At 43.0% G+C, this 23,115-nt stretch overlaps 2 protein-coding genes across 2 annotated transcripts in view; both read right to left on the minus strand.

The window, feature by feature from the left end:
• The window catches only part of LOC108701226 (rab11 family-interacting protein 4), a 40,837-nt gene extending 35,940 nt beyond the window's left edge, over positions 1–4,897 (minus strand). Inside the window, exon 1 of the mRNA XM_018235569.2 lies at positions 4,655–4,897. Within this exon, the coding sequence (XP_018091058.1) occupies positions 4,655–4,813 (159 nt within the window). The 5' untranslated portion in view covers positions 4,814–4,897. The remainder of the gene's footprint in view (positions 1–4,654) is intronic.
• Positions 4,898–10,721: 5,824 nt separating this feature from the next.
• Positions 10,722–23,094, minus strand: scpep1.L (serine carboxypeptidase 1 L homeolog). Its single transcript, NM_001095268.1, is given in 13 exon segments — positions 10,722–11,155; positions 12,015–12,178; positions 12,400–12,537; positions 13,242–13,355; positions 13,517–13,616; positions 14,326–14,454; positions 14,838–14,875; positions 15,011–15,083; positions 15,520–15,594; positions 16,315–16,470; positions 17,192–17,281; positions 20,951–21,087; positions 22,748–23,094. Coding segments are annotated over 13 exon segments (1,332 nt in total). The 5' UTR covers positions 22,797–23,094; the 3' UTR covers positions 10,722–11,086.
• Positions 23,095–23,115: the final 21 nt, after the last annotated feature.

The following is a 23,115-nucleotide window of genomic DNA, read 5'->3' on the forward strand; positions in this document are numbered from 1 at the left end:
CTTTACTGCAGGTGGAATCATCAGCAGGGAGTTGGTTCTCCTTAACGACTGTACTCTGTTGAAGTAAATCTTATATATGGCTTATGTCATATAGCTGCATTCACAGGGTGCCACATTTCTTCCTCTTGAGACTTAGACCTGACAACATATAGGTAAGATGATAACCTGGCTATGATAAAAATTGTAGATGACTTTGATAAGAAAGGAATCTGGTGTCATCAAATTCACATCATCAGGATAGAAATTCAGATTTCCAGTATCAGAGGGCACGTATCTCAATGACTCTCCTTGCCAAAGTAATGACTATTAAAAAAAAAACATTTTAAGAGTTAGAAACCTGAGAAAAACTTCAGTACTCTGAGAAATAAAGAGAATGATCCCACTGATATCCTTTGCTTCGGGAGAAAGGCCTGATTCTTTTCAGGGATTTCAAGAACCTCTTCACAAAAGGTTTTTGGGCCCATTGGATTTCAGAGAAATGTGAAATAGATGAATGGATGAACTGAGGTTGAATTCAAATCCTGAATGGAGAAATTCAATAATATCAACTCAGAGATTTGATAGATAGGGATTGACCAAGAAGAAAATATTTACTAGGCTTTGAAGTACTTTTGGAATGTTGAAAACTTCTTAACTTCCAGCAAAGTGTTAATGGGTTTGTCTGATAGCCCTTCAATCACCAGGCTGTCAAGGCCCATCGGCTGGGCAAGGAAAGGTTAGTTGCTCAGTGGTGAGCAGGTTTGGAACAGTGGGCAATCTTGGAGAGCAATCAGAGTCAGACTTGGCCAGTGGCACACCGGGAAAAAATCCGGTGGGCCCCGACCCTTGAGGGACCCACCGACCCAGGCTACTAGATGATACCTGCCTTGCTCTTAACCTCCTAATCCTGGCAACACTAAGCGAAGGGTGACGTATCGGGGTTGCGGAAGCCCGGTGCTAAGGGTGATCCTTTGAACACAAAAAAAGTAGAGGAAACCAAACCCTCTTTGGCCACCAGGGGACAATGGGAACGACTTGGTCTTCTCTAAACTCTTAGGTTGCAAGGGATGAAGCTATAGGAGAAAAAATGTAAGCTAATGGGAAGACCCATTAAAAGTATCCACCTGATTTGCTTGATGATCTGGTGTCCAGGAACAATACACATCTTTCTGTTGCTCCTAGAGGTCATCAGACCTGAAGACCGCCCACTTCTTTCTGGATATCAAAGAATACTTGCTGATTTAGTTACCATAAGCAGAAGAAACCTGCTTAGCCTGTCGGCTAGTATATTGTTCTTCACTGGGATAAATTCCTTGAGATTGTTTTCCCCCCAATCTAACATCCTTGGTGCTGTCACCAGGCCCAAAACCAGAGCCCTGTATTGAATGCGTCCTCCCAGAATATGAAATCTTGTGAATCTCTTATGGATCTGGCTTCACATCTTTCAATTTGACTTTCCCTAACTAGTCCCCTGAGCTCAGAATTTGATCTATGGACTTAAGTGTCTCCATCTTGAACACACTTACATGAAGTCACTGGTTTAACTGTTGTAAACTTAAAATCTCTCTGAATTCTCTGCTATGTTTTTTTCTGAGAAAGATAGCAGAAGAAACTCCTGAGCATTTTTCCTTTTGGTGAACTGTCATAATTTGTTTTGATATCAGATATTGAATGATTTCTAATAAGGCTTCTACCATTATGGTGTTCTTGGACTGACTGGTTACATGAAAACTTGAGGAAGATTGCTTATAAATTCAAGATGATAACCTTGAGACACTATTTAGTGCCCAAACTTCTGAAACTTGCTGAGTCTACTTTGATTCAAAGAGGGGTAACCTGCTTTCTAGTGGAGTCAGAGGCATGATCTTGTCCGGGTTCTGGTCCTTTCTGGTTTGAAAGCACTGTGTTTTGGATCTCCAGGTTTGCCTGTGTGTGTCTCATGGCTTTAATTAAAGGCTCAACTAAATCATGATTGAAGTCAGAATCCTCTATGGCATCCTCTGTCTCTTTAGTGACCTCACTCTAAGAACTATCTGGATTAAGAACTCTTGGACTGCCTCTGGGAGTCCTGCAAACTAGAGAAGAAAGTTTGATATTTTAAAAGATTTCTGGACATTGTATATCGAACCAATTTGATGAAGCTGTACCACGGTCTTCTTTCAGGCACTTCTTGCACACACATTTGTTCAGGTAGAGCCAATTCACCAAAAGACACACACTCTCACCTAGCTGATTTGCGTTCATGTGAATATTTCTCATATTTATTAACTATTAAGATAAGGAAAACTGTCAGTACTAAAAACATCCTCCCGTGATGCACTCCCAGAAGATTGCTTGTAACAGGCAGCCTGTGAAAAAAACACCTATAAAAAAAATAGAGTCCCCTGGTACGTGGAGGGGTGCTCCTCTGGTACGTTGTGGGAGCCTGGCAGGAAAAGATGGTAGGCTGGATGAACCAGATGTTTTCTTATTGGGTAACAGAAGTCTTCTTATTGTCCCTTTCTCATAGTAGGAGATGTTGACCCACTTGATGCCCACTGCCATGCAATAGTAAAAGGGAGTGTATTGTCCCAGAACACATAGCAGGATACTTGCAGTGCCAGCTGTGCTTATTAGATGTGCTAGTTAAAGAAAAGGCTAGATAGGAAATGCTGGGTAGACATGACTGTATTCAGCATGATTATAAATGGCTGACATTGCGGCCAAAGATAACGCATATGTCCCTGATGCCAGTATGTTCCCAATACATGTGCCCATTGGTGGCTGGGCAAGGTGTTATAAGAAAGCAGGGGAAGAGGGACTCAGTGCAGAGACCACCAAGATAAGGACAGTTTGTGCTGTATGCCTAAAGCTGGCCATAGACGCAAAGATCTCATTGTACAAATCAAGGATTCGTATGATTTTCGGACCGTGTGTGGAGAGTCCCGACATTTTTCGTCCGGCGGAGATCGGTTGTTTGGTCGATCGGACAGGTTAGAAAATTTCTGTCGGCTGCAGGTAATATCTCTGTATGTATTGCCGATCGTACGATTTTCAGAGGGAGACTGTCACTAGCTTTGTCAGACATAACTTTCGTACGATTGCTGTCAGGGGCAGAACATTATTTGGTCGGAATGGTTAGTGGCAGGTAGGGAGATGGGAAAGTCCGATCGTACATTGATTCGTACGATCGGATCTTTGCGTCTGTGGCCCGCTTAAGGCTCACATCTGACATAGTTTTAACCCAAATGTTTGCCATTTATAACATTGCTGACCATGTACAGCTGGGAAACCTCCATCCTATAGACAAAGCGAGGAGCACACCTACACACCTAACTCACGGCTAATGCCCAGGCTCTGAACCCAGGCCTTCAACGCAACACAGTCAATCAGTAAAGGCAATGGGGAAATACTTATAGGACTTAAGTAAACATTTAAAATAAGTGAATGTAAAAACTGATGAGAATGCTACTCTATGCACTTTTGCAATTTTCATTCATTTTTTTAAAATTCCAAGATATTAAGTAATATACAGTATGCACTGTTTATATGAATTCATTTTCTTACAACAGTATCACCAACTGGTCAGTTTCCAACCATTCTGACCACCAAGTAGTCAAGGAAGTTATCAGGAGAAAGAAAGAGGGCAGTTCTGATGTTTTTCTGGTTAGGAAAAAAAATTTCTCACATTTTATCCTTTATATAAAACACTTGTTACAGGCCCCTCCGACTTACCCATCATTCAATCTATATGTTGAATATATGTTGAATTGGCCAGGGTAAAGTAATATTTGTTAGACAGGGAGCTAACTTATACAAATACATACATATATATATATATATATATATATATATATATACTGTATATATATATATATATATATATATATATATATATACTATATATATACTATACATTGATAGTACAACAGATACAGAATGACAGGCAGGGGGACAGACAGACAGAAAGCTAACCATACACTCATAGAAGGACAGGCAGAGGGACAAACAGACAGATAGCCAACTGTACACTGATATCTAGATAAAGAATGACAGGCAGGTATTCATACAACGATAGCACACCAGATACTGTACAGTGACAGGCAGAGGAACAAACAGACAGACAACTTACCATATACAAATAGCAGGACAGATAAAGACAGGATGAGGGACTGACAGACATCTAACCATACACTGATAGCAGGACAGATACAGACAGGAAGAGGGACAGATAGGCAGATAACCATACACTAATATATAGATACAGAATGATAGCCAGAGGGACAGATAGACAGCTAACCATAAACTAATAGTAGGACACATACAGACGGGCAGAGGGACAAACAGAACAACTAACCATACACTGGTTGCCAGACAGTTACAGAGATGCAGAGGGACAGAGACAAATGGCTACCCATACACTAATATATTGATACAGACTTACAGGCAGTGAGAGAGACAGACGGATAGCTAACAGATATCAGATAACTGGTTTGTAGGTAAAGGGTATAGCATAGCAGATACACAGATAGTGTTCTATAATAATAGGAGCAATCTCAGGTCCTGTCATGTCAAGTTGATTGAGGTCTACCCCATCTTCTGCCCAGAGGACGATTAGCTATGATGGTGAGGACAGAGATTGGGATTCCACCCTGTTGCTCCACATACTCATAGTCCAGGAATAGAAACCTCTCACCTCATCTCCTTGAGCAAACTGTAAGCCCACAGCTATGAAATGCTCCACCTTGATAAATCCATCCGCATCCTCATCGCACACATCAAACACCTGCTTGAGCCTGTGCAGGAAGAGCACCAAGTGCGCCTGGTCCCCTGGAGAGCAGCCACCCCTCTCCATCAGGGACACTAAGTGGCTTTCCCCCAGCACATCTGCCTGCCTTCAGCCGCCATCAGCAGCTCCCCTTATTGTACAGTGTATGACATCAGGAGCAGGAGGGAGGCAGCCAGGGGGAGGGGAGCACAGTGAGCTAGAGGGACAGAGACAGAGAAATGGGGAAACAGCAAGGGAGAAATAGGGAATCAGTAAGAGAATTAGAGAATCATAGTGAGTTGTAGGGCAAGAGAAAAACATAGGGAATTGGTAAGAGAATCAGGAACAAGGAGGGTAAGAGAGGGAAGAGGAAGACAATAATAAAGCAGAGAGTACATCAAAGGGAGCTGAAGAGAGAGAATCACTGGCAGCAGGATGGAGCGATGGGGAGTCAGGGAGTGGGTAAGATAGGGAATAAGATTGGGACAAATGGGGGTTCAGAGTGAGAATCAAACAGAGAATCATTGGCAGCTTGATCAGGAGAAAATGATAAATGGGGAGTCCAAGATAATCATAGAGAGATGGAGAGAGAAAAAGAAATAGGAAATCTGAGATACAGGGAGCTAAATGGAGGGGTGGAAAATTAGAGAGAAAATCATAGAGCAATGGAAAGAGAGGGAAATGGATATTCTGATATAATTAAATTAGGCTTGATTTGGAGAGAGTGAAAACATTTAAATGGGCAGTAACAGAGAGGGGGGGGGGTAAATAAAGAGGAAATGGAGGCAACACAAAACACAATGATTATACCTTAAACTTAAGATACCACACCAAACCCTAAAGGGGAATGCCAGACCACCATTGACTACTCTATTGCTGTTCGACATTAGACTTAATATCCCCACAGTGTAATGAATAAATAAATCTAGAATTAACTGCAACGTTCAGTTAAAACCATAACACTTCTTTTCACATCAATGGTTCTAAAATGTAGTTCTCAAAAATATATATCATTGAGACTATCAACCAGTCATATGGTTTGAAAAATATGATGGGCCAGATACTTATTAGTGGTGAATTAAATGGTCTTTCCTCTGAAGTGGGGAAGTTGTTTTTTTTTTCATTTTAGAACCATTGATGTTATGGTTTTAACTGATGGTTTGTGGATTGTGGTTAAAGGAGAACCAAACCCTTGCTACTAAAATCCCCTACTTTACATAGACCCCCCATCCCTGCTCCCACTCAACATAGGTGGTACCTTTGCTAAATGCCCCTAACTCTTTACTTACCCCTCTGTACAGATTCTGTCCAGCGGAGTTCATGGGTGCCATCTTCTTCTGTAATCTTTGGGAATAGAGCGGCATATCACGATTCCGCGACAATTGCGCATGCACCGAATGTCACGGAAATTGCCAAAGTGCCGGAAGATGACCCAAAGATTACCGACGAGGCTGAAGATGGTACCTGTGAATGCCGCTGGACAGCATCTGCACCGAGGGGTAAGTAAAGAGGGGCATTTAGCAAAGGTACCACCTAGGCTGGGGGGGGGGAGCAGGGAGAGGGGTCTATGTAGGGTAGGGGGTAGGGGATTTTAGTAGCAAGGGTTTGTTTATGCAATGATATCAGTGTTGTCCATCCAGCCCGCAACCCCCAATTGTGTGGCCCCCCACATGAAAATCTGCCTGCTGTGACTGCTTACCTTTGTGTAAATTTTCAATGGCATCAATACTAAAATTAACCTCAAATTCAGACTGTAATCCTCTGTATTGTTCACTCATATAATCCCCCTGCATTGTTCAAACCTATTGTTCACATCCTAAAGCCCTGTACTGTTCACACCTTAGACGCAGACTGAAAGTGTCCACATTGTTCACCTGTTCACACCTCACACAAACTGTTGGAGAGGCCCCAGCATTGTGTCACTGTGTGTAGCACATTATGAACTGTTCATTTTAGAGTGATCCTGATAGGTTTCCCTGTTTCCTGCTATATTATGCCTTACCTATGCTCTGTGTGTGTGTGTGTGTGTGTGTGCGCGCGCCATACTCTGCTTGCCCTATGCTCCCTGTGTGTGCCATTCGCTGCCTGCCCTATGCTCCATCTGTATGCCATACTCTGCCTGCCCTATGCTCTATGTATGTGTGTACAATACACATACTATGTTCTATGTATGTGTGTACAATACTCTGCCTGCCCTAGGCATCCTCTGTGTATCATACTCTGCCTGCCCTATGCTCTGTGTATGTGTGTGCCATACTCTGCCTGCCCTATGCTCCCTGTGTGCCATACTCTGCCTGCCCTACACTACCTGTGACATAAGCCTGGGAGGGTTTGTTCTGGGGGTTCATTAGCATTTGAAGATTATTGTTAGGGATCCCTAAGGTGTTTAATCATGTGCTGGGGGTTTGCTGTATTATCCAGAGGGGAGGAGGAGGCATATGGATTTAAGGATATGTTTAATATGACTTACATTTTTCACATATGAGTGATATCCCTGCAGTGATTTTGGTGTGCTACCGCCATTAATGTGGATTTGGTTCTTGCGGTAACATGGGTGTGGTTTACACAGGGTGTGGTTTAAAGGGGGAGTGATCAACACTGACTTCCATTATTGGCCCTCCACCACGTGGCCATAAAAATGACGGCCCTAGTACCACAGAAGTTGGACAGCACTGCATTACACAGTATGGAAATTAAGTCTAAAAGTCTAAAGCCTAGAATAAGAAATGGAAACACAGTGAGGAATACAGGAGTACAGAGAAGAAATGGGAAGCAGAGTGAGGAACTGAGATGAAATGAGAAGCAGATTTAGGAACAATGAAGCACACAGAGGAAATGGGAAGTAACATAAGGAACAAAGGAGCACAGGGAGGAAATGAGAAGAGTGAGTAAAGAGGAGCATAGTAAACAGAGCAGAGTGAGGAACAATGGGGCACAGAGGGGAAATGGGAAGCAGAGTGAAAACAGGGGAGCACAGGGAGGAAATAGGAACAAGTGTGAGGAACAAGGGAGCACACAGAGAAAATGGGAAGCAGAATTAGAAACAAGAAAGCACAAAGGGGACATGGGAAACAGCATGAAGAACAAGGGGGCACACAAAGAAAATGGGAGGCTGAGTGAGGAACAAGGGGAGCACTGAGAGAAAATGGAAGCAGAGTGAGGAATAAGGGAGCATGAAAAGTGGCAAGAGCTGGGTGAGAAACAAGAACGCAGACACAATGGGGGGAGTTCACAAAAGTGGTGAAAGCATTTTTTGGAGTAAATGCTGTGTTAAAAACAGCTGTAAATACAATCTCCATATTCACAAACAAAAATCTGCCAAAATAACGATTCAGTCACCACATTTCATTTTTTGGTTAAAGAAAGCCAGAAAAATTGTTCGGAAAACAAAGTGCTCCGAGTGCCATCCCGCCTGCGATTTTCATTCTAGCTGGTTGGAAGGCAGTTCTGGGAGATTAGTCGCCCTGAAGAAGAGGAGATTTATCACCGGGCGCACCAATAATAATAATGTACTAAACTAATTTTCGCACGATATTCGGTGCATGTATAGTGGTAGACAAGCCGACCGATATCAGCAGAAGATTTGGATATCAGTTAGCTCACTGATCGGACGCCTTTGAAGACACCCAAACATCGGCCATTGTTAGTGCTGAATCATCAGATACAGGTAGAATTCTATTGTTTCTATATCGGACGAATCAGCTCTATATGTGTGTATTGGAAAGAACAATCTTTCCTGGAAAGAAATTTTCCAGGAAAGATTGTAATGTCTATGTAGGGTTGCCACTTGTCTGGATTTCACCCGGACAGCCTGGTTTTTGGAAGGGCTGCCGGGTGAAATTTCCTAATTAGGAAATCTGGACATGACATTGAAGTGAATGACATGGCGAGCAGCCAATCGATGATCGCCACGTCACCGTCCCACCCCCGACATCACCTGCCGTGATCACTGATTTCATATAGCAAATGATTTCAGCCCAACAAAAAGCTACATTATTAAGACGGCCATGGAACCTAAGAGCATGAGCATCTACTGTATAACAGTTAGTACAGGTACTGGATCTATTATCTGCAATGTGACCTGAGGCGTTTCTGTAATTTGGATCGCCATACCTTAAGTCCACCTTAAAACATTTAAACATTAAATAATCCCAACAGGACTGTTTTGCCTCCAATATGGATTCATGCAGCGAAGTCATCTTCGAGTACAAGATATTGTTTTATTATAGATCAAAATCAAATAGAAAAAGGTCACCAAGTTAACTCACAGAGTATGGGAGGAGGTTCAGGAGCACTGCACTGCTGGTAGCCTATGATTACGTATCTGCTGTGATACAAAACACCCAAGGCCTTAATAGAACCAAATAAATATACTTGATTTTTATGATGTCTGTGTGGCAGAATGGTCTTGTGAGTGCCTGCTCAACTACATTACGATTGATTTATTATAACAGAGAAAAGGTTGAAAAAAATTAATTATTTTCTAAACATTGACCCTAAACTAAAAAAATATTTGCAAAACCTATAAGAAAAAAAGCAACATTGCATGCGAGTGTGAGAGATACTCACAGTTTGATATCTTTGCTTAAGCAGCAACTTCTGAAGACATTTCCAGATATATTGGGGGAGGTTGGATTTATACCAGAAATAATTTAAAATCAGTAATTACAGTATGTGGAGCATGCCACTATCACCTCAGTAGGGATGGGGTTGCTATGTGCAGATATACCTGTAACATTGGATTATGCTTCACTAACATCATTTGCAATGACAGATACACACAGGGGCGATCCTGGGGCTGCTGCCAGCTGAGGCAATAGCCCAAATGTTGTCCCAAATCTCCCGATCCGTGCATAAAACTTCATTGTCGGAGCAGGTCAAAAAGGGAGCAGCATCACTAATGCAAAGAGCACTATAGCACTCTCTGCACTAGCAGAGACAAATTTCCAGGTTAAAGATCAGAAAATTCAGCCCTTAAAGGAGAAGGAAAGGCTTCGTTCTCACCTTGCCTCATGGCAGGAGCAGCCCTGGATACAGGGGCTGTGTTCATAGGACTTGCCGTAATAACCAGGGAGAAATTGTAGGGCAATTTTTGGCTTAAGAAGTCTATTGACGTACATATTTTTCTGGCGACAGTTGCGTTCAGCTGCAATAGACACTAGCTGTGATGGGGAAATGTTAATGTAGCCACTGAAAAAAAATAAAAGCAACCAAGCTAGCCACTATACATAGGCACATTGCCCATATATAAGCCCACTTGATATGCCTGGACATGGGAGGTTGAGTGACTTGTCCAGGTCACAAGTAGCAGCTACTGGGAATTGAACCAAGGTCTCCCACATGGGCCCATGCAAGCGTCTGATAGCTCATCATTTAAGGGGAACTATTGCAAAAATTAAAAATTAATATAAGCTTCAGCATACTGAAATAAGAAGTTTTCTAAATATAATCATTCATTCTGTCTTAATGCTGGAGTTGGGTGTCAGATATTCATTGACAGTTAAATACAATATGGGGGAGTCATTTTGCCTAGAAGATGTATTAGAGCTCACTATTAAAATCCCAAGGCAACCTGGCCAGCAACTCCACCCCCTGCCCAATGTAACGATGCGTGCATGGAGGAGCGTGACGGAGAGTGCTGGTGGGGGAACAAGGGTCCAGGCCAGGGGTAGGCGAAAGAAGAGGTACGTGCTTGGCACCCCCATTTTGTTGAGCACATGCCTCTTCTGCCTCCTCCCCTAGTTCCATGGCTCAATGTAACTCTCACCCCTGTATCAGCTCTGCATTGTTTCCTCACCCATCATACTCCAATGAACACAAGGATGGAACCACATTAAGTCAGCCCAGGAATTCTTGAAGCCAATTCCATTTGGGCCAATGGCAGCCTGATGCAACAGTTATACATCTACCATGGTTGTTGGTTACCTTCCCTCCAGCACAATCACTTGCAATACAGAGACGCAGCAGCAAGCAAAAGAAGAGAGATTGAGACCAATTCACATTTGCCAATAATATTTTGTTGGGAGTCCCCCCCATCCAGCACAAGGGAACAGGCAGCACAGCAAACATATTGCCTGCAATACTAGACAATTTTACGATACAGACAGACAGAAGTGCATTGTAGGACATGGCACTGCCAACCAGAAAACCTTTGAAATACAATCAAGATTTAAGTGCAAAGGAGAATGAGAAGTGTACTGATCCCTTAGCTAAACATTCACAAGTGAAATGGGCTCAAGGCACGGAAGCAACGTCACTGTCGGGAACAGAACTTGAATTTTGGAGACAAGGGAGTCGCCACCTGTCCTTTCTCTGGGCCTTTGATTTCCTGCTCTGGCCCCCTCACATGCCCATTCCAGTTTATGGGCTTTCCTGCTTGGTAATCATTCGCAGCATTTTCAGTGCCGTTACACCCTGGTCAGACGGGACCTGTGCAATGAATAAAATAACAACATATAAATCTCTCATTGCTAATGGAGCCACTTACGATTCATCTGTACAGCAGAGCTAGGCAAGTCAGTCACTTCAGCGACAATGCACTTCCTAGTGCTTTCACTCACATTTACAGGTCATTCAAACCCGCAACACTCACGTCATTCATACACAGTCACACACACATTTAACGGGTCATTCATAAACAGTCATTACGCAGTGACTTGGTCCACACACAGATGTCAGAGATTCACACACTTACCTGTACTTTATGAACACATACAGGTTTGCACACTGTCCCAAAGTTCTCTCGCACACATTAACAGGTGAGATTAGTTGTGTTTCCCAGGGTGACAGTTTACCACAGTACCATCATTTAGGAGTTCAGCTAGACTAAATACTGAAACTTAATTGACATCAGCTACAACTGTGGATTCCATGCATACACATGTGTTGTGCTTATGGTGTTCTGTGCCTTTAAGCCTAGAGAGAAGCTGGCAGGCTGATACCATGGGGGGGTGGAGGTAAACTAGTGCACCCACACTCTGGGACGTGCAGTACTTCAGTCTTCAGGAGAAATGAACAGGATGTCAGAATGTGGCTCCTGTGCCACGAGCTAAAAAGCCCGACCCATACATCACTACATGCCAGGCCTTTATGTCTGTACTAAGGAGAATACAAGGCACCTGTGAATCTCTGAACTTGTGAACCCACCAGCTCTCATTACCAACCATATAATCAGCCGCCCAAATGTTGTGAGCGAAGGTGCTATCACTGGCTGCCTGACTCTCCTACTATCCAGTCACATAATGCACTCATGCTGGGAATCAGGGGCAGATACCAGGAAACCTCCTACCATGTGACCAGCCTTTAGAATCCAGTAGAAGCTAAAGTTTTCATAGGCTTTATAGAAAGCTGCAGTCTCCAAAGATTCCTGGCCTTCTCTGAGCGCTGTCCACTTCAGAGCCTTGAACTGCTCTAATTTCTTCCACTTCAGTGTCTTGACCCAAGTCTCCTGCCCTGGAAAGAAGTAATTAAATCATAAATGTTAAGCAGCCATGACACTTACAGTACCTTTCAGCAGTTTTGTGTGCCCCAAAGTGTGTGGCACAGAAATTAGGATATACATGAGCATGTGGTTGCACTCACTGCCCAGAATGGGCAGACACATCCTGACTGGAGTAAGGTTGTTCTATGATAATCTAAATTACAGTCAGCCATCATAATAATTGGTCACTCACCTACAGTGTCCACTATAAGGTCTAGTTGCCCATTGTACACAGTGACATTGACATTGGCTTCTAGCAGCTCATCCACAATATCTACCACCGGCTTCATAAAATCACACGCCATGTTGAAAAAGACAGCAGAAGCCTGTCCTGGAAGAAAAACAGTTATGTTCCTTTAAAGGATTGATTTATAGAGAAAAATCAATGCAACAAAATAGCACTTTCCTCATTACCTAACAGAGACTAAGTACCCATACTCTGTATTCAACTCTGCTATTGCCGCCCCTCCTTTCTGCTGTGAAGGAGCAAAACACAGTGACATCTTATTACGGAACAGAGACAAGAGTCTCTATTTCAAGCAGTGGGTGGGACTAGAACACTCTGATGAAACCTTACAGGAAGAGGGTCAATGATTGTTTAACAGAAAAATAAAGAGAATTTAAAGCATAAGCCAGAGTAAAATTCATATTATTCACGTAGCCCTGTATGGGATTGCATGGAACAGCGGTACACAACATTAGCAATAACTAATAAGTTCCAATTTCTCACTCCTATATAATAGACTCATACCCTACAAACCTTGTTGCCTATTTAGAGTTAGAGTTAGGGTTAGAGTTAGGAGGCAAATCTGCAAACAGTGTTCAGAGCTGCTGTAGGATAACAAAAAAAACAACAGCAGTTCTTTGCAGATTTACTAGTGGCCAGGGTTTACAGATGATTTGTAACTCAAGAATAATGAAATGTTTCCACTACTCATTTCAGGGTCAAGCGGGAACCCCAGCCATTGAGTGAACGGAGAGCTTCTCTGGGTGACCAAGATCAGCTCAAAGAACTTGTGCCTGGTTTGTACCTACCTCCCCAAGTTACAGAATCAGGAATAATCCTCAGCTTCTTCCTAATGGGCCCATTCATGAGTGCACTGAGGGCATCATTTTGGAGTGGCAGCAGATGGCGCTGGTACAATTTGCCTAAAACAGGAAACACCATTTATTATTGCTCAGCTTAGAAATAAGTCTTCACTGCATGAGTAGGAGTGAGTAATTGCATTGGATAAGAGTAGAAGAGACAATGGCTCTCAGCCAGTGAATCAATTCCCTCCATCCCTCATTACAGCAGTTTTAAGTCTTACCAAGAAATGCCTTCCCAAATTCCGGGCTCCTCTGATCTGTTTTGCCAGCAAATGTCGAGTCTTTAGTTAAAATATTATAAAAATTTACTCCATCCGTGTTCTGGAATATACATACAACAATAATATTTCAGTCAGAATTATAGCTGTGAGGCAAAACCTCAACCCTTATTCTAATTCATCCTATTGTAAAATTCATTAAGCCAACTTTGGTAAACCCTAACCCAAGAATTTTTTGGTTCAAGTTCCCATTTGAGTTTGACCAGTGTATTAGGCCATAGCTCCTTAGTTCATAACAAGGTTACAGATATAGAGAAACATTGGAGTAACAGTCACCCTGCTATAGTCCCACGAGTCCTATATGCCCCTATCCCACCTCTTACAACTTTAGGCCCATAAGGTGGACAGCTTGGAGCGAATGCACTTAATTTAAGGTGCCAGGATTTAGGCCCAGACTGGCAATCTGTGGGTTCTGACAAATGCCAGACGGACTGCTGTAAATTGCCATGGACAGACACTATTTAGTGGGCTGGTGGGAGGCTGTTTGGGCCTCTGTGTACTTGACATGCCAGGGTCTATTTTGACTCCCAGTCCAGACCTGCCAGGATTAATTACACCAAATCTGGTTATTTAACCTTGATAGTTCTTATATAGCAAGCTAATTCTAAAGTGGACCTTATCCAATGTAGAGCTTCATTCATGAAATTATGTGGAACATTCACAGCCCTCTGGGACCCCCTCTTAGCAGTAGATGAGGCCAGTTGTTAGGGGGGCAGAAATAAAGAGAAAAAAGTTATAGGAGGAAAATATACCTGTTCTATGATATCCTCTGTTTGACTCCACAGGTCTGTGGCCATGTCATATTGCCCTCGGTTTAAGGCTTCTTGAACCTTATTAGCGGAACCCTGGACCTCTTGCAATCCTTTTTCATCCAGCAAGGACTAAAGGCAAAGAAACAGGTGAACACTTTACTACATTTACTGGGGCAAATCTTACTCAGCACATCCTTCTCAGTTTTGTTAATACCTTATAAAAAGATAAAAGTAAATTAGTACCGGTATGTTGAATGTTCTGGCTGGCAAAGACACTCCTACACTACACTGCCTACACTTTTAAAAAACTGGTCTATGGAAAACAACATAAACAAAGAGTTTTTTTTGTTTCCAATATGGTGTTTGATATGGCATGTGCTTTGTTCTCAATGATAAAAAAACCTGTGCTACAGTTCAGCTGCCTGCAGCTACATTACTGTCAGTATTGCAACTGTACCGTTTCCTTACAGAAATGAACATGTCATATCGTACTGACCCAGCATGTTACTTACAATACTGTAGAGATATGGACCCCAGGTTAGCACAGAGTCTGTAAAGAAAACAAATACGCTATCAGCAGAAATTACCAACAGACGACTAAGTAAGGTGCTGCTTATGGCACAGACATATGGCTGATGACTCTTCTGCCAGGTAAAATCAGCTGTTGCAGCCTACAATCCCTTACCTATAGGGGAAATCCAGGAATCACCTAGAGCCACACCTCCAAGCTTGCACTTTATGCTGCCCTCCTTTATTTCCTAAAATGGAAAAAGAAAATCTACTAAGAAGCCATACAATCTAAGAAGACAGAGGGATTCATTTATAAAAACCCTGGGCAAATTTGCACCTGGGCAGTAACCAATAGCAGCTAATAAGTTCTTAGCTTTTTTCAGCCAGCAGCAAGTTAAACACTAAAAGCAATTATCTGATTGGTTGTTATGGGATTCTGCCCAGGGGAAAATTTGCCCAGTGTTTATAAATAACCCCCACAGTGCCTAAACTCCAGGCACCTGATTCAAGTACAAATGGAAGAGCCGACATCTGTGTGTGCCACACTCATACAATTATATGCTGTACCGGCAATGGATTCTTTCTCTGCCCATAGGGGTAGAAGGCAGACGAGATATCAAAACCATTGTATGATAAACAAGATATGGGGTACAAGATCCTCAACCTGGAATTCAACAAGCTTACCTTATAGAGTGCCAAACCAATGGCGGCTGCCATTTTACCCCCATATGACTCTGAGAAAATGTAGAATGGTGTTTCCTAGAAGAAAATATCAGCCATTTTCATGATGTTACAATTTCAGAAACAGTAACTGAAGATATATATGTATATACACACAGAGACACAATAGGATGTGGTTACATCATAGTAGTAATGTGACATGAGCATGTGGAATTAAAAGTGGATAACAGAGAACGGAATATGAATAAGGATATCTGTCCTAAAAGTACTTGGATACCAAATGTGCAGTTTAAATTTTCAGTAGGGACGTGCCATGGTCATTGAATGCTGCCAGGTCCTTTAAAATGTCTAGGGTTTGCAAGGCTGGGGGGAGTCCCTTAGATACATTTGATGAGCGGCAAGAGAATGAGCCCTGTACCCAGTGTTCTATTTGGGATTGTAGTATCTGAAGAAAAGGAAATACTGTAAAAACGTTCTCAAAATGCATGTATAGCACGTCTAAGGAGAAAAAATTGCAGTTCGGAAAGTCATGCAGAGGATTGGGATCCTACCAAATGTTCTCTAATTCTAGTACAAAGACCAGCAGAGGATTGGAATCCCACCAGATGTTCCCTCTCCTCATGATAACAGTTTATGAGATCTGCAAAGGACTGGGGTCCCACAAGATGTTCCCTCACCTCATGCTAACAGTAATACAGAGACCAGCAGAGGATAAGGATCCCACCAGAGGTTTCCTCATCTCATGCTAACAGTATTAGAGTCTATTTCATGTGTTTCAGAGGCACATTGTTTATTTACCTGGTATTCTGGCTTTGAACCAAAGAATTGTTTCAGAAGAACCATCATGTCTGCAGCGACTGTGGAAACATCCTTAGCAAATGCCCCACTGTCAGTAGTATAGCTAAATCCAGTCCCCACTGGGTTGTCCACAAATAGTAAGTTAACTGCTTGTACCTGCAACACAGAACATATTCACCATTTTCCAGCAAGGCATCATTCCAACACTACGGTGAGTCATTCCATAGCCAGCTAAAATGCTTTTCCTGAACGAGCCAAGAAAATCTGTTGTCCCAGAGAATAAAGCACATATACAACTTAACTATCACTTTAAGAGACAAATAGAGAGAAGCAGTCACTTTGTCTGTAAGGGCTTCTGCCAGTTATCTCCATACACTCTTTTGTTATGCCACACTGCCTGGCCTGTCTTTCAGCTCATTTATTTCTTACAGAGTGTGGCTACAACAGCCTGTCTGGGCCAAGTTCTTACTGTACTGTCCTCTATGATAATTTGCATTGGTCACATCAAACCAATGTAACCCTCCCTTGCACACTTCCTCTTGGCACTTCATTCAGCTTAGATTTGCTCGTCAGGGGTGAGGCCTATTCCCACTCCTATTCCCACTATGGAACATGTCTGCCAGCGGCAGAAGTAAGTTGTTCTGACCACCTATTTATCACTGAGGTGCATAAAACAGGACATTCATTATAATGTTCTAATATGAATAGATGCGGTACAGATAGTACTTTTCTTACTGGTTTTGTCAATGGGCATGTCATGTCCAGAACATCACAGACCTCTACTGATCCACTTATGTCCAGTGAAAGGGTAACTGACCTATTTCTCAGCAAGTAAATCAAAGGGGTAGGCATGTTTAAGCTCAGCACATTTTCCTACCCAAGTTGAGTTTCTTGGCTTCAGGGAAGTGTCGTAGGGTCCAATCTCTTCAAAGTTACCATATCCACATCCAGATCCTCCAGGGCCACCCTAAAATAGGACAAAATAATTCACTACCACATTACAGACCCTATTTAATCTGTGTCAGTGTCAGCACTCCCATTTACCGAATGATTAACAATTACATCTAGAAGAAATGCCCCTACTCTGTTTCAAATTGAAGCTGCACATTCTGGCTGCAAGGAGTAGAATGAATATTACTCCCTGAGCAGTGAGAACATAGTTGCACATAAAGTCTGCTGGAAGCAGAATCAGCAATACTAACAGTGAACCCGCTGCAAATAATGCTTGCTAGGAGTCGAATCAGAAACACTAACTAAGTGGACAGGGTACAGCAGAACCTATAGTTGCAAGATTGCAACAGAGAACCCCAAAGGGATAAAAAGAAAGAGCTGATTTCCAAGTTTAGTAATCCCAATAAAAGCACATCTTTGTTAAAAAGCACAAATTAAAAACCAAACCCAATAATAAAATAAAATATTCAAAAAGAAAGTAAGTGATTGTTATGTCATATAGGAACACATTAAGAAGGCAAATAAGTTGCCCACCACACACAGAGCAATTATGTTCCCAGTTACCCACACCCAGTTACCCCCCAAGAAACAGTTTCACATCACAAACTACAGTTTTTTTTGGAACAGTTTTATGTTTGGTGACTTCAAACACAAACATCATCAAACATAAAACTGTTCCAAAATTGTCGGGCTTTGTCACTTGTATATTTAGCACTGAGTTGGACATATGGTTATATATTGCAGTTTGATGAATGCTTAAAGTAAACCCTGTAGAGAAAAAACCTGTACCTCCACCCCAAGTAGACCCTTCCCACCGCCCCCCAGGCTAACGTCCCCCCGGAGAAATGTCCCGTACTTTATACTTACCCCTCGTCGCAGATTCTGGCAGCGGGCTTCACAGTATCCATCTTCCGGGTCCTCGGTAAGATGACTGGGAGATCAGTAAGTCAGCGCATTCGCAGTTGGAGCAATTTGCCGGGTTGCGACAACTGCACATGTGCCTAAATTGATGGAGAGTGACGATCTCCTATAGTCAGCTTACTGAAGACCCGGAAGATGGATGTCGTGAAGTCTGCTGGGGGGGGAGGGCAGTTAGATTAGGGGCGGAGGCAGAAGGGGGGTTAATGTTGGGTGGGGGTACAGGATTTTTTTCTACAGGGTTTCCTTCTCCTGTAAAGGGGTTGTTCACCTTCCAAACACTTTTTTCAATGCAGTTGTTTTTAGATTGTTCCCCAGAAATAAAGACTTTTTTCAATTACTTTCCATTATTTATTTTTTACTGGTTTTCCAAAATCTAAGTTTAAAGTTGAATGTCCGTTTCTCTGGTGTTTGAGTCTGGCAGCTCAGTAATTCAGGGGCAGACTCTAAACCGTTATAATTTTGCAACATTTAGTTGATACATTTCTCAGCAGCATCTCTGGAGTATTAGCAACTATTGTATCAATTCTAACAGCTGCCTGTAATGAAACCGAGACATTCTGCTCAGCAGGAACAAAGATAAGAAATGTATCAACTAAATGTATCAATTAAGAAAAGTTTAAACGGTCGATGGCCCCCCTCCCAGGGCAGCTTCAGAAGGTGAAAAATGACACTTTACACTTCAATATTAGAAAAACAGTCACATATAGAAAATATAGTCATTGGAAAAAGTCATTATTTCTGGTGATCGATCTGAAAAAAACTAGTTGTTTGAGGTGAACCACCCCTTTAAGCTTTCATGTTTGGTGACATCACAATTGTGTAGTTCAGGGCTCTCCATCTGGCAGCCCGCGACCCCTTCTGTGGCCTCCCACATGCTGTATCTGATTATTAAAATTAAGATTTAAAAGGTAGCACAGACTAATCCCCTGCATTGTTCACATCTGTGATCCCCCCTGCATTGTTCGCACTTATGACACCTCTATTGTTTATATCCTAAAGGCCTGTACTGTCCACACCTGAGACCCAGACTGAAACTGCCCACATTGTTCACCTGTTCACACTTTATACAAAATGCTAATGGGGCACTAGCACTGTGTCACTGTATGTAGTACATATTAGAATGATAGGTTCCACTGTCTCCTGCTCTGTTCTGCCTTCCATCCCTGTGTGTGCCATTCTCTGCTTGCCCAGTGCTGCTTGTGTGCGCCATTCTCTGCTTGCCCAGTGCTGCTTGTGTGCACCATTCTCTGCTTGCCCAGTGCTGCTTGTGGGCACCATTCTCTGCTTGCCCAGTGCTGCTTGTGTGTGCCATTCTCTGCTTACTCGGTGCTGCTTGGGTGTGTCATTCTCTGCTTGCCCAGTGCTACTTGTATGTGCCATTCTCTGCTTGCCCAGTGCTGCTTGTGTGTGCCATTCTCTGCTTGCCCATTGCTGCTTGTGTGTGCCATTCTCTGCTTACTCAGTGCTGCTTGTATGTGCCATTCTCTGCTTACTCTGTGCTGCTTGTGTGTGCCATTCTCTGCTTACTCAGTGCTGCTTGTATGTGCCATTCTCTGCTTACTCGGTGCTGCTTGTGTGTGCCATTCTCTGCTTTCCCAGTGCTGCTTGGTGTGCCATTCTCTGCTTGCGCAGTGCTGCTTGTGTGTGCCATTCTCTGCTTGCCCAGTGCTACTTGTGTGTGCCATTCTCTACTTACTCAGTGCTGCTTGTGTGTGCCATTCTCTGCTTGCCCTATGCTACCTGTGGGATGTAAGCCTGTTAGGGGTTTGTTCTTGGGGTTTGTTAGCATTTGGAAATTGTTGTTAAGGGCCCCTAAGGTGTTTAATCATTTGTTGGGGGGTTGTTGTTGTATTACCCACAGGGGAGGATGAAGCATTTGGATTTAAGGGTATGTTTTAACATGACTTAAATTTTTCAATTATGAGTGATGAGGGATTTCCCTGCAGTGAGCACCAACCATTTGGTTCTTTGGTGTGCTACCACCGTTAATGTGGATATGATCTTAAAACTTAGGCTGTTTGTAGCAGCTTATCCAAATAAATATTATCCAGAAGTTCTGTCTGCCTGTGGAGTTTTTGATATGATTTTAAAAGTTCTTGTGGTAACATGGGTGTGGTTTACTGTGGGTGTGGTTTAAAAGTGGGAGTGGTCAACACTGACTTCTATTATCGGCCCTTCACCACATAGGCCAGTCAAATTTTGGCCCTCGGTTCCACAGAAGTTGGACAGCACTGGTGTAGTTTATACTTTATGGTGTCAGACTGTTGCTTGGTGAGTAGTAAAAGCCCAGATACATAATTGCTCTGTGTGTGGTGGGCAAATCATATACCTAATAGTATTATTCTTAATTGCTTCCTATATGAGATAACAAGCATTTTGTTCCATTATATATTTTATCACAGGGTTTGAGTTTAAATTTTTTTGATGTGCTTTTATTGCTAAGCTTGGAGATCTACTTGTCTTTTAGGGATTTCACTCCCTTTTGGGGCTCGCTTTTGATGTTGTAGTATTGCTTGTATTTAACCCTTTTGAATCAGCTCACCTTTTAAGGTTTAATGTGGGCACAGGAGTACTGAAAGCAACCTCTGCAGCTGCCTGCAGGGAGTAGAATCAGTAACACTCACAACCCAAACATCCTGTCTCCTGGGAATACAATTGGTAGTACTCCCTAAGCAGGCACTGCACAACAGAACTGACCCCTGCAGCTGTAGATCCGGGGAACAGGGAAACTGCCAGGAAAGGAGCAAATGGGTTGTAGTCTTACCTGCAGCCACATGACTAGAGGCAGCTCAGTATAGTTTTTGGTGGAATGGTCAGCCTGGTACAACCACCAGAACATGTAGGCTTTGTCCCTGACTGCAACATATCCCCAGGACTCCTTGGACTCCCTTAGTGGGACTCCTGCAAAACACATGGGGGAAAGGTTGATTGAGAAACACATTTCTGCCCCCCACATTCCATAAGAATTTCCCATAATCCCTTTAATTAAAAGGGCATATAACACCTCCTCAATGTACCCTGAAGGAGACCCAGTTGGGTTTATAGGAAAAAGCCCCCTGTAGCATCTTCTTTTACATTATGGGGGGTGGCAGTAGAACAGAGGTTTTCAAACCTTTTCAGTCAAAGCTCCTCCCTCAATTCTCACATGCTGGCACATGCAGCAAAATCTGCCAGACACATGAATATGAATGTGTGCCATGCGTGAATTCTGCCCTGAGTCAAAGTGGCAGTGCCACACAAGTTAGCAGTCGGTAAATAGCCGCTACTGGAAATTCAGCTCTTTTGCAGAATGTACAATTGTGCTCTCTGCGCTAGCGAAGCAGCCCCCCCCCCCCCCAGATCCCCTATAGCAATGTAAAAGGTAAGTGCAAGGGCATCATTGTGAAAGCCACCTCAGGCGGATTTGGGGTTAGAATTTCCTCTGGCCCAGACATAAACTCCCTGCAATACAATGTGGTGGGTATGATACAACTTAATCTCTTATCCCCCCTCCCAAATCATCTTCTGCCTTTTATATTCTCCCATTCTCTCATCTTTCACCCCACTCCTATTTTTACCAATACATGGACAACAGATGGCTCTGTAATTGGGAGGGAACAATACAATCTAAGGTTGATCCACATGAGACTAAGCCCACTGCTGCCCATTTATGTAGACTTGGGTATATAGAGCACTAACTCTTGGCAGTATTGAGCATCTATAACATTCCCTTGCAGTCTGCGAGTGGAATGAACATAATACATAATATAACAATAACAAATACATCTTGGAACCCGGGCATGTCATAGGACCCTGTTAGATGTGCCACATTCCCTTGCAGTCTGGGGTGGGATGAAAGGAATAATATAATAATAACTACATTCTCCCACAGGCCCCAGTATGTCAGGGGATCCGGTTATATTGATAGGAGCTACAGGACCCTGCAAAGTGATGTCATACATACAAGTCCCATGAGTAGACTTGGGGCCACAGGGTCTTTAGTCACATAGCCATCAGCTATACCTAAACATAGCAAAGGGGTAACTGGCTGTGGGGACACTGACCTATGTGTGGTGTGAGTGTGATGGGGAGATTAGACTGTAAGCTCCACTGGGGCTGATGGGAATGTAATGGGGATATTCAATTGTAAATTTACTGGGACAGAGACTGATGGGAATGTGATAGGGACATTAATGTGTGAGCTCACTGGGGTAGTGACTGATGGAATGCAATAGGGCTGCTAGATTGTAAACTCCATTGGAGCAGGAACTGATGGGAATGTGATGGGGACATCAGAGTGTAAGCTCACTAGGCCAGTGACTGATGGGAATGTAAAAGGGCCCTTAGATTGTAGACTCCACTAGGGCAGGGGCTGATGGGAAGGATGTAAGTCACATGCTGCTGGTATAGAGCTACATAGATATTAATACAAGTGGCATTCATAGCTTAGCCTGCTCTTCTCTCAGGATACAGGTCACATGACAGTGACAGACCTCAGAAAGTTCCTGCTGCCTGTGTACACAGATTAGAATCCTAAATTGCAAAACAATAATATCCAAAAGTAGGAGTAGAAGGAGTTTACCTTGAGCTGCTCCCAAGAGCACCAGCAAAAGCAGCTGCCCAGACAACATCTTGCCTACGATATTCACCAGTCACGTGTCTCTGATCAGCTGAAGCTCATGTGACTGACGAAAAATCCTCCAATCAGCAGGAAAGCAGAAGGAAGTCTCATCAGAGAAGGTTAGAAAAAAGGTGCAGCTCCCCACCAACGAATGCAGTTTGTCACAGAGACAGAAAGTTAAAAATATAACTTTTTACTCCTTTTTACTCCTCTTAGAACAAACGAGCCTGACAATTTCACTTCTCACACTGTGGAGTTTTTTCATAGGCACCCACCCCCATCTCTTCTGGTATTTACACAGTCTCAGCACTTCTCACTTCCTGTCTGCC

Source organism: Xenopus laevis, chromosome 9_10L (assembly GCF_017654675.1).
Source record: "Xenopus laevis strain J_2021 chromosome 9_10L, Xenopus_laevis_v10.1, whole genome shotgun sequence".
In the NCBI taxonomy this organism is placed as follows: domain Eukaryota; kingdom Metazoa; phylum Chordata; class Amphibia; order Anura; family Pipidae; genus Xenopus; species Xenopus laevis.